General features: G+C 37.4%; 1 protein-coding gene across 1 annotated transcript in view; it reads left to right on the top strand.

Moving 5' to 3' along the window:
- Positions 1–16,696, top strand: part of med27 (mediator complex subunit 27) — a 295,482-nt gene that overhangs the window by 171,823 nt on the left and 106,963 nt on the right. Inside the window, exon 4 of the mRNA XM_059993780.1 lies at positions 2,423–2,516. Coding sequence (XP_059849763.1) covers positions 2,423–2,516 — 94 coding nt within the window. The remainder of the gene's footprint in view (positions 1–2,422; positions 2,517–16,696) is intronic.

The raw sequence follows: 16,696 nt of genomic DNA, 5'->3' as shown, positions 1-16,696 counted from the left end.
AACCTCTAGTGTAAGAAAAAAGGCTACTTTTTATATGCGGATGATAATTGCCTCATAAATATTTCAAAAGTGATGTCTTTTAATTTTCCCACTTTTAATAAATCTATTTTGTGATGTTTCAACTTCTTCATCTTAACCCTGGATATATATACTAATCTTTATGTCACTTCTATAAAATTATTAAATGTGAATGATAAAATCTGCTCATTATTTTCTGGCTTGTAGACCATGAGAATTTTTCGGTGTGTACCATGCTTGGGCAGGTTGATGGCTGCAGTGCTGCCCGGTCGTAGAGAAACCCTTGAGCTAATAACCAATACTGGAAAGGGGTGCATGTATGCCAGAGATCACAGGACTTGTATGAATATTTTTCTTCAAGGTCAGGGGCAAGAGCTATCGCTCTTATCACTGTGAGCAAAATCCGTTCATTAATCTTCTACCTAGGCAGTTAATTAAAATCCTTGCTGTATGTCAGTCAGTCACCAAAATGCTCTGCATAAATTACTTCTGCTTCATATATTCAAGAATACTTACTAATATGTCAAAGCTTTTTTACTTGCTAATTTAAAGGGTAGTTTGGGGTGAATGTGGGTGAAATTATAATATGTATTATATGATAAGAAGAGAGAATATATTGGAAAAATTGACATTAATCTAAACTGTGAAGTAATGTTTCAATAACAATTGATGCATTGACAACGAAAGCTACTTTTACAGGCATATCCTGCACAATTATTATTAGTAGGGTGTATAACAGTGAGTTGAGTTATACATCAAAGGGTCTGACTGCCAAGTTTTTCTTTTCAGTAGCCTAATTACTTCAATAAAATAGCAGAAGTTTGTAAATGAGAGATAAGATGAATGAAATCAATTGTACCTATGGATGAGGCATATTTCAAGGTATTGGGTCCGATTGGAACCTTTGAAAATTGAAAGGTTCCGTTTTACTTTGGACTTCCTTTTATGTGTAAATTTAACACTCAACCTAAGTTAATGAAAACTGCTTCATAAAAGAAAAGAATTTTGCATGTATATATGGCATTTTTCAAATTTAGGACTTCCAAATCATTTGGCAATTGGTGAATTTTTTTTGAGTGCTTATTGTTATAATGTCGGGACTTTGTATAAAAGATTGAACAATAAATTTACTTACCAGTGGTTCAATAAAAGGTAGATTATATTACTGTCTTTTCTTGGTTACATTTAATTCTTATTTACAGAAAAAAGAATATACCACTGGCACAGTATGTTGTTTTTCCTAACAGAAGTTGTAATGTCTATTATTCTGTAGTTGAAATACATCTCATCCCCGTTAATTAATTCTGTTAGGAATTTTGTATATTGCACTATACTGCTGCTACAAAATAAAAACAAATTTCATAATGTAGGTGAGTGATGATAAAACTGATTCTGAAATAGGTCTCTATTGTGGACTGAATGTGGGAAGGGACAAGGAAAGGGGAAACATGGTTGAGAAAAGGGGGTGGGAGAAGGGAGGGAGCAGAAAGCACCAGAGAGACATTCTGTAGTGATCAGTAAAGCAATTGTTTAGAAACAAATTACCTTACCTGGTGTCTCGGGGCTGGGTTTGTCTGCACCCACACCATCCTTCTCCCTGGCACTCCTTCTCTGCCACCTGTCCCATCCCCTCCCACAGCACTCCACCCTTGCCATTCCCAACATCCTTTGTTCCTGTCAGATTTACAGACTTGCTCTCTGCTCCAGGTTGACAGACACTATTCTGTGCTAAAATCTGAGGCACTCTAGCTATATATGTGTGCCCAAGATATTTGCACAGTAGTGTACAAACACATTTGTAATCAATAATTTTTGATATGTATATTATATTCAATTCATGCTTTGTTAATGCATTTACTTAATGATTTAAAATTAAACAATGCTGAAGTTTTCACCACTTAATAAAGGAGAATATGGAGGCAAAGTATATTTTCAGCAGCTAAGATAATTGATGGAAAGAATATCTCTTCATTCTCCTGCATACATTACTGAGAGTTAGCCTTGATGTCAAGGTTAGTGCTGAGACACTTGAAAGCTTTGGGATTTGGGACTTGCTTAGGAAAGTAACTTGAGATATGGCTGCTGCTAAAATCTAGATTGAAGACTAGAAAAGCTCAGAAAGATTGTGTGCATCTTCTATTTTGCAATATAATAGTTGTGAATTTCCCTTTAGAAATTTGAGATGTGTGGCTGTGCAGTTGGTAACATTGTGTTGTTTCACAGTGAGAGTTTTTAGGTTTTTTGCTTAGCCAAGAAACTGCCTAGTCTATGTTAATAGGTACTTGTCTCTATTCTTTGTGTTTTCAATGGTAACATCTTTTACTAATCTTATAATTTGTATTTTAGTTTTTAAAAATGGTTAAATAAGTTTCTTGCTAAATTCAATTTATTTTTTTTCATGCAGATATGTGGATGATGTTATTGCACGGATTGATCGAATGTTTCCTGACATGTCCCTTCAGTTATCCAGACCAAATGGTTCCTCTGCTGTGCTGCTGGTAAGACCTTCATACTGATGCCAGTGGGATGGGGCCAGGCATTAAAATGCAGCTAATATTCTATTTTTGTGATCTGCTCCTTCCATCGTCTTCCAATTTATTATTGAATGGAGCCTTGAAATGTTTGGATTGTAGGATTGAATATTGAGAACAGAAAGATTTCATTTTCAACAAAATTTAAACTTTACAAAAAGTTATCAAGCAAAACTGGCATCTCGCTGAAGAGTCTCGGACTTACATGTCGACTGTACTCTTTTTCATAGATGCTGTTTGGCCTGCTGAGTTCCTCCAGCATTTTGTGTGTGTTGCTTGGATTTCAGTAAATGCAGATTTTTCTTGTTTGTGATTCTAATAGAATATATTTTGCTGGCAACTTATTTCTTTAGGTAAAGGAATTATGGTGATGTAGAATCTGTTGCCTTATGTGGTGTCCATGCTAATTTGAAAAATGTTATTGGATGTATGAAAAAAATTTCCAGTATTATCGGGATAAAGAATCAGAGGGAATTTAATTTGATACTTCCCATAAAACCAGTGCAGGTAGGGGATGGGCCAAATAACCATTTTGTTTTATTATTTGATGATTCAGTTCTATATCAGCGAAACATCTGAGTTGGGCCTAAATATACATAGAAGCAGATTATAAATCCCAATTTGCAGGCTTGCTAAATCGAGCATGAAATATAGATTAAAAAGATCTCCTCCTAGTTTTACTTAACAAGTTTGCATTGTGCATAATAAGGAAAACAACTTTCAGTGTGATGACCTGCACTAATTATGTTTTTCATATGCATTGTATAAACATTTTATTTTAAAATATTCATTCAGTATTACTTCTATAGGATCAGTTACTTCAGCATATTACAGGAGTGACTTGAATTTTTAGTTTAGAAGTCCACAGTAAAATTTTGTCTGTTTTCTCCGCAATCAAAAAAAAGACCAAAGCTTTGAAAAGCAATGAAACTGATATAGTAGACTACTTCTTGATCTAGTCATTTCTGGGTCAAAGGAGATCTATTGAATGCTTTTGAACTGCAGTTAGATGGAGAAATGGAGAACTGAAAATAGCAAAGCAAGGGCACATATTATCAATAAAAGCTATTAGCGTTATTACTGCTTGAGTTGATATCTGCATTGTGAATAATGTACTTCTCAAATAACCAGTGAATACTAGTGAGAATAAAAATCAAGAAAATGTTTAACAAGAGGGGACTATATTAGCACTTAGTGATCATGCAGCAAGAGCATGCAGCATATTTTTCTTCTTTGCAAGAGCATAAAGTCATTTAAGGCAGAATGTGCAATACAAGTTCCATTCATCAATTCATTAAGTTCCTAATCTTAGGTAATCCTGCTATGAAGTTGTGTTGCATTGAAGCCAATTTAGGAGACTTCAAGGAGGATTTTTCATGTGATTGCTCTTAGCCCAAAGAAAATTATTTTTTTCCTCTCTCACTTACGGTTAAATATATAAAGGAATCTGTAATATGTTCTCAAATAGAATTAGAGAAGTATATTGCTCTGAAACAAGCCCTTTTGCCTACCTCGTCTATGCCTGTCTACATTAATCCTATTTACTGTACTCTTTACTCCTTTCCTGTCTAAGTACCTGTCCAAATGCTTTTTTTAAAGTTGAAATTGTATCTGCTTCCACTACCTCCTCTGCTTCTGGTATTCACCACCCACAGTGTGGGAAAAACTCGCCTCTCAGATCTTTAGCTTTCTCCCCTCTCAGCTTAATTCCATATCCTCTAAGACTTAATTTGTCTCTCTCTGAAATTCAGAATTGAAATTTTTTTGTGACTATTTCATGAAACTGGCATTGTAGATGAAAACAATCTAATTAATAACAAAAATGGGCAAAACTGGACATATCTATGAGATTAGCAAGTTAATAGTCCAGTGAATTGGTTTAATTGAAGCTAATAATCCTGGTCTAAACAGGACCAAAAATGAATACAGGCGATCAAGGAAGAATTGAAATGAAAATAATCAAACTTTTTTTCATAAAATTTTGATATCAGTATAAATTGTATTCTATAGTATATATGTTTCTGCCTCCTTTAACAGAACAGACATGTATATGTGAAGAGCTAATTCCTTCATTCCTTTGCTTTATACTGAGCTTTGCCTATTAACATAGCCAGGTGCTGTGCAACTACAGAGATTGGCCTCCCCTGTCCCCCACTCAAAATGCTATTCTGCTAATTGGGCAAATTATGTACAAGTATAAGCAAATTCACAAAATGAGCCTCAATGTCAGAACTTGATTTTTATCTCCAAAGAGATGTTTGGAATACTCTTCCAGAACTAATACAGCATTGTTCATTAGGCAAAGTTGTTATATGGGGAATCGTGATTTTACACCGTATTAATAAATTATCCAACCTTTAAATAACTTAATTATACAAGGACGGTTAAATATATAATTGTCAAGATCAAGCTTCTTCAGTGTTTCTTTTGTAAAATTATCTGAGGTTGAATAATATAAGATTAACAAGGATATCGTGGCATGCAGCAGAAAATTGCAACACTAGTTGTTATGTATTGTTCAGTATAAAATACTTGTGGATATACATTTTGTGAAAATAATTCTTTTTGTTACATGTCTTTGATAAATCTTTTCATTTCTTGTACTTCAGAATTACATGGGATAATGTTCAGTATTGCTGTTTAAATGTCATTCTTAAACAACAAAAAAACATATTTTGTGTGCTGTAGTGACCCTAAATTGAACTGTAGGTTAATTATTTTATGCTGTTATGTCTTATGCAAGACCAGTAAAAGTTAAGAGCAGATGTAGCCCATCTGGCCTTTTAAGTCTGCATTGCTATTCATCAAGATCATGGCTGATCTTCTGTCTCAGATACAGTGTCCTTATGCCATTTAATCTCCACAATATTCAGAAATCTCTGATTATTAAGTTCTGATTTGAATGAACTTAAGGAAGAGAATTCTACAGATTTACCATCACTAAATGAAGATACCCCTGCACATCTTAGTCTAAAATGCCCTATACCCCCATTTTTCTGAGAAAAATGTCCTCTTGTTCTAGATTTCTTAGCCAGGGACACATTATCCTTGTATGCATCCTTTTACGCTCTTAGTATTTTATTTCACTGAAGTCACCTCTCACGCTTCTAAACTCTAGAGACAAGTGTATTCAATCTCTCTTCATATGACAAATCTTCCTTCTCAGGAAGCAGTCTAGTGAATCTTCATTGCGGTTCCTATATGCCAAATATATCTTTTGAACGTAAGACAATCAAAACTGTTTAGAATACTCCAAGTGCAGTCTCTCCACGGTCCTCTTTATTAGACCTCTTTACTTCTGTTTTCAAATCCTTGCATAAATAAGCATTATCAGAAAATTTTCCTTTATGATTGATTGCTGCACATCTGTATTAGCTTTCAGTCATATATCCTCTGAGTGTAATATTGTCACCATTTAAAAAAAATACTTTTCTGTTTTATATACTGAAAGGAACAAATTTTTCCGCATTATGTTCAATCCGACATCTTGTTCACTCACCTCGCTTATCCAAGTTTGCTTGATAATCTTTAAAACCTTGTGCCTGCTCGCAGTCCCACCCAGTTTTATATCCTCAACAAGTTTGGAAATATGTCATTTGATCCTCAGTCAAATGCTGCAATACCCCAGTTCCAAGAACTCCAACCTTCCTGGCCAAGCTTCTGCATGAGGCCTTTTTAAAAACCTTCTAAAAATCTTAACTACATCACCCACTGGTTCTTTATTCTTCCTGGTCACATCCTTCAATGGAAGTCAAATCTGATGTTCTTGTCATAAATCATTCTGCTTAATCCTATTTTCTGTCATCATATCCTTATTTATAAATTCAGACATTCTGCTTAATCATATTTTCTGTCACCATATCCTTATTTATAAATTCAGGACTATAAACTTGATTCTTGTCTTCTGCTTCAGTTGCTTTCTTAAGTAGTGGTGTCATGATTACTACCCTCTAATCTCCAAGAACTGTTCCAGAATCTGTAGAATTTTGAAAGGTGATATCAGATGCATCACTGTCTCTATAGCCAGCTTTTTTATCAAAATTCTGGCATGTTGGTCATTGTGCCTTTGGAATTTCAGTGTCACTAATTTCCCTCATACTGCTTTTTCAAAAACTAATATCCTTTATTCTCACTATACTCATACTTCTTAGCATTTCTTATATGCATTATAAGGTCAAAGAGTAATACAGCACAGAAATAGGCCCTTTGGCTCAAATTATCCATGCCACACAAAATGGCTACCTAAGATAGTCCCATTTGTCTGTATTTATCCCATATCCTTCTAAACATTTCCTTCCTATACACGTTTGGCCTCATCAACAATGATGACGAGATGGCAGAAAGAGAGGATGCAGCTGGTAGAATGGTGAGCACAACTTGACTCTCAACATGAACGAAACCAAAGAGGTGATTGTGGACTTCAGGAAGGTGTGAGCTGACCACTGCTTACTGCACATACACAACTCCTCTGTGGAGAGAATTCGGAGCACAAAGTTTCAGGGAGTGTACATAATGGATGATCTCACTTGGTCCATCAACGGCACCTCATTGGTTAGGAAAGCACAGCAGCATCTCCGCTTCCTGAGGAGATTGAAGCAAGTAAAGTTTTCCCATCGCCCCCCCCCCCCCCCCACCACCACCACTTTTCTATTCAAATTTTATAGGAGCATCATCGAGTGTCCTGACAGTTTGGTACTGGAATTACAAGGCATGTGACTGCAGTTCTCTACAAAAGATTGTGAGGACTGCTGAGAGGATCATCAGGGTTTCTCTTCTACACATCTGAGATATTTGTCAGGAGTGTTGCATACATAGGCCTCATTAGTATTATCAACGATCCCTCCCATCCATCCAACAATCTCCTTGAATCCCTGCCATCAGGTAGGAGGTACTGTAGCAATAGGACAAGAACTGTTAGAATGAGAAACAGTTTCTTCTTCCAGTCCATGGGACTGCTAAACTTAATGCCACCACCCAGGTCCCATCACACATGAAGCATCAGTAGAGTTAATGCTGTTTTCTTTTTAATTGTTTTGTAAATACACTTTACTATTTGTTTATTTACTTTTGGTAATATTACTTTGTGATATGTGTGTGAGTTATATGTATTGTGTTGTGCACCTGATTCAGAGGAACGTTGTTTCGATTGGTGATATACATGTGTATAGTTGAATGACAATAAATTGAATTTGAACTTGGACTTATACAAATGTTTTTTAATTGTCATTGTACCTGTCTCAACTATTTTCTCTGGGTGCTCATTGAGGTTAGTTCATGTCTTGATAGAGTTTTTCAAGGAGGTGACAAAGGTGATCAAATAAGGTAGAGTATGGATGTTATCTACAAGGATTTTAATAAGGCGTTCAACAATTATGTCAGAGTCAATTGTTATTGTCAGTTCTTACTTTGTTCTACATTTTTTGTAAGAGGTTAATTAAGTTTATTTGAAATGATGCTGTAGAAATTGCAATAGATCTGGAATAGTGTTAACTGTGGTATTTCTAAGGAGGCTGCCAGGCAAGTTCTATGCCATACAAGTACATACTTGTACCTTGTCAAGAAAAAGATTATACTTTCCAAGAAACTGTTGTTGGAATAGTCTTTGGAGTTTGAATTGTATTTACTGCATCTGCTCTTGTCAGTATGTTTTATCGGTATCTAAATGTGTAAAATGGAATTGTATTCAACCTAGTGGACAATAAATAGTTCTACCAATTGCTTCATTAATTATTCTGTCAGTTTCCAAGCAAAGTGTAAGTCTTCACTTGAGTGGTTGGATTTGTACTTTTGAAAAGGTGTGCAACCAGAAAAGAATGATATCCTATTTCTCAAGTATGTTAAGTATCAAAATGCTTGTGTAATGGCCGTTGAATCATTAATTAGAGATAAACAAGGCATTTTGATTACATATGTATCTCGCATCCAGGATATTTTACATTAGAAGAAGGCATCTGAAATGATTATGATATAAGTAACCTTTGAAATTTAAGCAGCTAATGGAGTTGCTGCCTCACAGCTCCTGTGACCAGGTTCATTCCTCACTTCCAGGGCTGTTCGCACGGAATTTGCACATACTCCCTTTGATCTCTGTTTGGGTTTTCTCCACTTTCCAAATATATGCATATAAGCAGGTTAATTGGCTGCTGTGAATTTCTCTTTGCAGTTGAATCTGGGCTGGGAGCTGTGATATATTCCTTGTGACCACAACTGCACAGTTGAGAGTTACAATTTTTCCTTTATACATCAAGATTAAAGGTTTTATTTTTGAAGTTTAAGCATGTATGCCCTGGGCTGGCATAGCTTTAATTGATAATGAGGGCCATTACTGAGTTCCTCGTGGATGGAAATGTATTGGGGTTTTCTTAATTTGCTGGAATATCCCAAACGTTGCTTGGTGAATGCTCAAATGATCAATCTGTAACTGCATACCAGGCTGTGGGGTAGACTGGATGATTCAAATGATGCATCTCCATGCATTGAGTTGGATGTTTGTGAGTCATTTGTGATTGCCCCTGAGTTGAGGCAGTGATTGTACTGTTCTTCACTAAGGAGTTTGCAGAGGTCAGATTTAATGTCTTTGGTATTGATGGTTCCTAACTTGTTTGTGGACCAGGTCTATACTTAGTTTGGTTAGAGGTTGATCATGCTACAGAAAGAGACCTCAGGAATCATGTAGCATTATTTTAAAGGATAATTGACTGTTGGCTTGTGGGGCTGTGGCTTAAGTTTCCACCTCTGGCTGCTTAAATTATCAGTGCATTGTTACCCACAAAGAGCAAATGTGTACAGTTTTGTTTGTGTCGTGTCACACACACAGATATTAAAGTGTGAACACTGGGCCAAGTGGACGTTGTTGTCCATAGCTAGTCTAGTATTAGCGTGGTGACTTGAATCGAGTATGATGTTCTCCTAAGGGTTGTCTATTGGTGGGTCCTCAAGTGGCTAGAGAGGCTGATTTGGGATCCACATGCAGTGTGGAAAGAGTTTTCCAGACCTCTCAATCCTTCCCCCTTCACTGCTTGCTAATTGCCATGGGACTTAATCCGGGATGTTGGGGGGGGGGGGGGGAATCCTTTAATGGGAAACAGCTGTGTGTGATTTTATTTAACATGGGGAGACTAATACATAGGCAGCTACCGCATTGTCCTTGACAGATTGGGGTGCAAAAAAACTGGACACCCTTCATCTGCCTTCACTGCCATTGTGATGTGTCATCCTTTTCCACCAGCTGCACCACTGAGACCATAAGATATAGGAGCAGAACTAGGCCATTTGGCCCACTGAGTCTGCTCTGTCATTCATCATGGCTGATCCAATTTTCCCCTCAGCCCGTCTCCTGGCTTCTTCCCGTATCCCATCATGCCTGTCTTGGTTGGACACTCTTTGTTTGGAACTTCCCCCTTGACCTTACTGCTATGGGTGACCCTACCAGGAGCTAACCACCAGCTGACCAAACTCCAGATGGCATTGCTGTTGGGATTTCAGGAACTCGCAAGCCTCTTCACCATACAAGGTGACAATCCTCGGAGAAGTAGCCAGCTTTAAGTGAAAGAGATCATCATTATAAAGTTCAGCAACAGACATTAATCTGGACAAAATCAGAGAATGATGAAAAGTCTGACGGAAACTATACTGATCTTTTCTTCAGTGAGGTAAAGCTTCAATACATCTGTGTTTCCTGTATTGTTAATAGTGGGGTAATTGCATTAAACATAGAGGTGAAAAGTCCAGGTTATTGGAGCAAAGAATAACAACTGAACTGAAATATAATCTTCTAATGAAATTTTGGTGTTTAATGTCAAGGTTTACAATTTATCTTTTTATTGTGAATTTCTAGTGTTTTCAATAGGAATCGATAATACAGATGTCATCTTTTACAGAAAGGCCAATACCAGAGTTATAAATTCAAACTGCTTCAAATTGATTCTGGCATAAATCTGTAAACAGAATGAATGGAGGAAAGGGGTGAAAGAACTTGAAGTCTGCTGCATGCAGCTATTGATTGAAATGATGAGACGAGATCGGGTGTGGTTCACTGTGAATATGTTTAAACTATTCACAAGGTTCAGCTTGACTCCAACTTTGAGCTGGTCCTTAATGTCAGTGTGAGCAAATAGCTAATACAAACCTTTTCCCTTTTGTTTAACCCTTTTATGGGAGCCACTTAGAGAACTGAGGCCATGAAAGGAAAATGTGATATGAGTTGGTGAAAATGATAGTAAATGCATGGTAGGAAAAATGATGTATGATAAAGGATTTAGATTCATTGAACATTGTGCTTTGTTCTGAGACTGTGTACATGTTATAGAATGAGCTGGTTTTAGCTGATAAAGGAAGGCTGTGCCCATATTAAGAGTGTAACTTCAACAGTATAAAGGAAAATCAAGCATTAAGATACAACTACACAAAGGATGAAATTTAAGATCCAAAGTTTATTCTCATTCTTCAGTACACGAGTGTAAAGGAGAATAAATGATTGTTCCTCCATATCAAATGCAGCAAAAATATACATAATACATGCAAATATAAACTGGATAGAAAAACAAATTTGACAGAAGCAAAGATTAAAACAAGAATGGAAGATAAGTTCAGCAGAGGGTTAAAGTGTGCCTTCAGTAGAATCGGAATCAAGTTTATTATTGCAGCATTTGTCATGAAATTTGTTAATTTCCTATATACAAAGAAAAAATTGAAGTCCACACATATTATAATTATAAGGTGCAGAACTTTCAAACAGATGACTGAAGTATATACCAGATTCTCTGCCACAAAAATTTATAGTGCCTTTAAAAAGTATTCACCCCCCCCCCCTCCGAAGTTTTCATTGTTTTGCTTTACAACATTGATTCACAATGTGGATTTCATTTGGCTTGTTTTGACACTGGTCAACAGAAAAAGACTCTCTTGTGTCAAAGTGAAAGCAGATCACTAGAAAGTGATCTAAATTAATTACAAATATAAAACATAAATAATTAATTAATGAAATAATTGATTGCATAAGTATTCACCCCCCCCCCCATATGACACACTGAATCATCACTGGTGCAGCCAATTGGTTTTAATTGTTTAATAATTATTTAAGTGGCGGTCTGCTTTTGGAGGCCTGTGTGTAGTCAAGGTGTTTCAATTGATTGCAGTAAAAATACACCTGTTTCTGGGAGGTCCCACTGCTGGTGAGTCAATATCCTGGCATAAACTATACCATGGAGACAAAAGAACACTCCAACTCCGTGAAAAGATTATTGAAAAGAACAAATCAGGACATGGATGTAAGAAAATTTCCAAGTCACTGAATATCCCTTGGAGTATAGTTATCAATCATCAAGAAATGGAACAAATATAGCACAACTGTAAATTTCCCTAGAGCAGGCTGTCCTCAAAAATTGAAGTGGACCAGTGAGGGAGGCCACCAAGAGATATATGACAACTCTGGAGCTTCAGTGGCTGAGGTGGGAGAGACTGCACATTCAACAACTGTTGCCTGGGTGCTTTACCAGTCATAGCTTGATGGGAGAGTGACAAAGAGGAAGCCACAGTTGGAAAAAAACTCACATGAAATCTTGGTTAGAGTTTGGCAGGAGGCATATGGGAGACTCTGAAGTCAGCTGGGAGAAGGTTCAATGGTCTGATGAAACCAAAATTGAGCTTTTTGGCCATCAAACTAAATGCTATGTTTGGCATAAGCACATCATCAAAAAACACTCCATCCCTACCGTGAAGCATTATGGCGGCTGCATCTTGCTGTGGAGATGCTTCACTGCATCAGTCTCTGGAAGGCTTGTGGAGGTAGAGGGTAAAATGAATGTAGCAAAATACAGGGAAATCCTAGAGAAAACCTGATGCAGTTTGCAAGAGGATTGCGACTCAGGAGAAGATTTGTTTTCCATCAAGAATTTGTTCTCCAAGCATAAAGCCAAAGCTACACAGGAATGGTTTAAAAACAACAAAGTTAATTTTCTAGAGTGACCAAGTCAGAGTGCAGACCTCAATCTAATTGAGAATTTTTGTTTGGACTTGAAAAGGGCTGTTCACTCATGATCTCCATGGAATCTGACAGAGCTTGAGCAGTTTTATAAAAAAGAATGTGGAAAAATTGCAGTGTCCAAATGTGCAAAGCTGATCGAGACCTATCTACACAGACTCAAGGTTGTAATTGCTGCCAAAGGTGCATCTACTAAATACTGACGTGAAAGGGGTGAGTAATTATGTTATCAATTATTTTGCATATTCTAATTGTAATAAATTTAGAACAATTGTAGAAATTTGTTTTCACTTTGATATGAATGTGTCTTTTCTGTTGATCAGCGTCAAAAAATCCAAATTAAATCCACTGTGATTCACTGTTGAAAAACAACAAAAAATGAAAACTTCCAAAGGGTTGGATACTTTTTATAGGCACTGTATATACTGGTTTAAGATGGCACAACTGAAGATGTGTGACTGCTTTACTGGTAAATCATAAAGCAAGAGCTTTGACTAAAATTATCATTTATAACATCTTTCATGAAGCAAATTGTGGTGAACTATTGCTGCAGACAGTGAGAAGGTAGGTGGAGGCGAAACTGGTTCAGGGGATGAACCATGCTGGGGCATTGTGAAGCACAATGTGTTTGAACTGCCAGGTTTGCAGATGAAGTTCGTATCACTGTTGGAGATGGAGTGAGCAATTTGGAGTGGAGTCAATGTGGAAGAGTTTCATTGTCCCTCTGCCTAACCCTACTGTGAGGTTGAATCACTCTAAGCACTGAACCGATTTGGTGAGATCAAGAACAGCTTCAGTTGAGCCAGCCCAGGTATACCTGGACACCTGGATCTGGGTCCTGGAATGTAGCACTACTTGGTGCTTGAATAAATTAAATGCCGGCACAGATTGAGTGGAAGCCCGAGTGTGCAACTGATTTCGCTTGCTCCCCTGTGAATGTTTACTCCTTTCTCAGCGGCACCAAGTCTGTGAACTCATCCAGCTGCTGTGCGTTTCTGCTCCACTGGTGTGAAATCTGAGAAATGAGGCTTGGGCCTACTCTCTGCTTTGGGAATGGATCTGGGACTTGGTTTGGAATGCTGTTGGCTTGCTTCTATTGTTGCATGATGTGTGTGTGTTTTCCCCCCCTTCTCTCTTTCTCTATGTGGTGGTTTTTTGTCTTTTTAATTGGGTTATTTGAGCTTCTTGCTTTGTGGCTGCCTGTAAGCAGTCAAATTTCAAGGTGTATACAGTTGGCCCTCCTTATCCACGAGGGATTAGTTCCAGAACCCCTCGCGGATACCAAAATTCGCAAATGCTCAGGTCCCTTATTCAACCTGTCTCAATGCGGTGGATCTTAGGACCCCGTGGAACCCCAGACCTTATTTAACCTGTCTTAGTGCGGTGGACATGAGGACCCAGTGGCAGAGATCTGAATCTGCAGTGTTTCTGTTCACAAAAATAATCACAATAACAATTGAAAATAAATTGGAAATAATAAAGCGATCAGAAAGAGGTGAAACGCCATCAGTCATTGGAAAAGCATTAGGCTACATCGGTCAACAATCAGAACAATTTTAAAGGATAAAGTGAGAAAGGCTCTGCCCCGATGAAAGCTACAATTATTACTAAGCAACGCAGTGGTTTAATTATTCGGTTTTGGGCTTTTGGGTTTTTGATCCACCACATCAGCCCAGCACGTTGGAGAGCACACTCGGGAGTGATCTGTCACTAGATCGAACCCGTTCCCGAGCCCGGTGCTGAAACATACATTCTTAAGTGTTTTATATGCATAGAAAGGTAAAATATATACTATATACGAAGACAAACGTTTGACTAACTGACGCTAAATAATACTGGATGTACCTGTTCCGACTTACTTAGTAAGAGAACTTACGATTTTTAAAAATCCCAATCCACAATAATCCATGCTCATCCTCCTGTATACTTTCAATCATCTCTAGATTACTTATAATACCTAATACAGTGTAAATGCTATGTAAAGTAGTTGTTATACTGCATTGTTTAGGGAATAATGACAAGAAAATAAAGTCTGTACATTCTTGAACAACGAGCAAGTGCTGGAAGAGCACTTCTGGGTTTTCGTGATTCGCGGTTGGTTGAATTCGCGCATGCGGAATTCGTGGATAAGGAGGGCCAACTATACATTCTTTGATAATAAATGTGCTTTGAAATAGTGGAAAAAGATGGAATTTCCCAAAATAAATAGAGAAATTAACCTGCAAAGATACAAGAGAAATTTAAGTATCATGTGAGAGTGAATTAAATGGAGGTATCAACAATATAGAGGGAAGGCACCAAAGAAAATTAAGATGATTAACTTTGTGAATTTAGTTGTGTATCCAGGGAAACAATTAAGACACTTCTAACCTTCAAAGGTTAAAACAAAAAAAAAACAGCAAATATATATCACTTTAAGGCACAAAAGCCTAGCAAGAAATGTGTTACAACTGAGACTCCAAGAGAAATTAAATGTAATATTAACTCAAAGAACAAGCTTACAATTTTCATTCTGAGGACATTTCATAATTTAGCAAAGGACACACAAGATATTAAGAAGGAAAGATAAAGCTGAATGCAGGACCAAGAAACATAAAAGAAACATAAAGGATAGGAATAGCTATTGTAAACATGGGATGCTTGAGTATTGAAATAGGTGGAACTTATTAGAGAATAAAAGAATGGTACAGAAAGTCATATGGAAGTAGATAATCTGAAAGAAATTAGCACTAGTAAAACAATTATGAGAGAAATTATGAGAAGGAAAAGTATTAAGTCCCTAGGATCTGATTACCTGTATCCTGAAGAATTGAAAGAGGTGGCAAGTGGATCATCCACAGTTCCATAAATTTTACATCCATCTTTAAATACACTCACTGCCTGGGATTTGCCTCCTCTTATTACTAAACTCGGGGAGGAGGTACAGGAGCCTGAAGACCCGTACTCAACATTTTAGAAATAGATTCTTCCCCTCTGCCATCAGATATGACCATAAGACAGAGGAGCAGAATTAAGCCATTCATCCATCCATTTGCTTCACTATTCCATCATGGCTGATTTATTTATCCCATTCTCCTGGCTTCTCCCTGTAAACTTGAAAGCCCTGACTAATCAAGAACCTCTCAATTTACGCTTTCAGTATGTACATAATTGCACTTCTACTGCGGTAAAAAAAATTCCACAGATTCACCACCCTCTGCCAAAAGAAATTCCTCCTCATCTTTGTTCTAAATGGATGTCCCTCTATTCTGAGGCAGTGCCCTCAAGTCCTAGACTTCCCTACTCAATATTCTCTCTATATCCACTCAATCTAAGCTTTTCAATATTCAATAGGTTTCGATGAGATACCCTCACTAATTTTTCTAAACTCCAGTGAGTACAGAGCCAGTCCCATCAATCACTCCTCATACATTAACTGTTGCATTCTTGGAATCATTCTCATGAACCCCTTCTGGACCCTCTCCAATGCCTTCACATCTTTTCTTAGATAAGGACCCTAAACTGCTCACAATACTCCCAAGTGTGGTCTGATCAATGCCTTATAAAGCCACAGCATTGCATCTTTGCTTATATTCTAGTTCTCTTGAAATGAATGCTAACATTTTGTTTACCTTTCTTACCACTGACTGTACCTGCAAGTTAAACTTCAGGAAATCCTTCATGAGGACTCCCTTTGCACCTTTGTTTTTTGAATTTTCGTTCCATTTAGAAAATAGTCTGCACTTTTATTTCTTCTACCAAAGTGCAAGACCATACACTTCCCTGCACTATATTCAATTTGCCACTTCTTTCCCCATTCTCCCAACCTGTCTAAGACCGTCTGCAGACTCCTTGGTTCCTCAACACTACCTGCCTTCCACCTGTCGTCATATTTTCAAAAAACTTGGCCACAAAGCCATCAATTCCATCATCAAAATCATTAACATACAAAGTGAAAAGAAACAGTCCCAACATTGACCCCTGTGGAACACCACTTGTCACCAGCAGCCAACCAGAAAAGGCCCCCTTATTTCCACTCCTTGTAATCTGCCAGTCAGCTAATCTCATTATCCATGCATGTATTTTTCCTGGAATACCATGGGCTCTTACCTTGTTGAGCAGCCTCATGTGTGACCACCATGGTCAAAGGCCTTCTGAAAATCGAAGTAAACAACAGCCACTGACT

Source organism: Hypanus sabinus, chromosome 18 (assembly GCF_030144855.1).
Source record: "Hypanus sabinus isolate sHypSab1 chromosome 18, sHypSab1.hap1, whole genome shotgun sequence".
NCBI classification, from domain to species: domain Eukaryota; kingdom Metazoa; phylum Chordata; class Chondrichthyes; order Myliobatiformes; family Dasyatidae; genus Hypanus; species Hypanus sabinus.
This window is presented reverse-complemented; position numbering and strand designations above follow the sequence as displayed.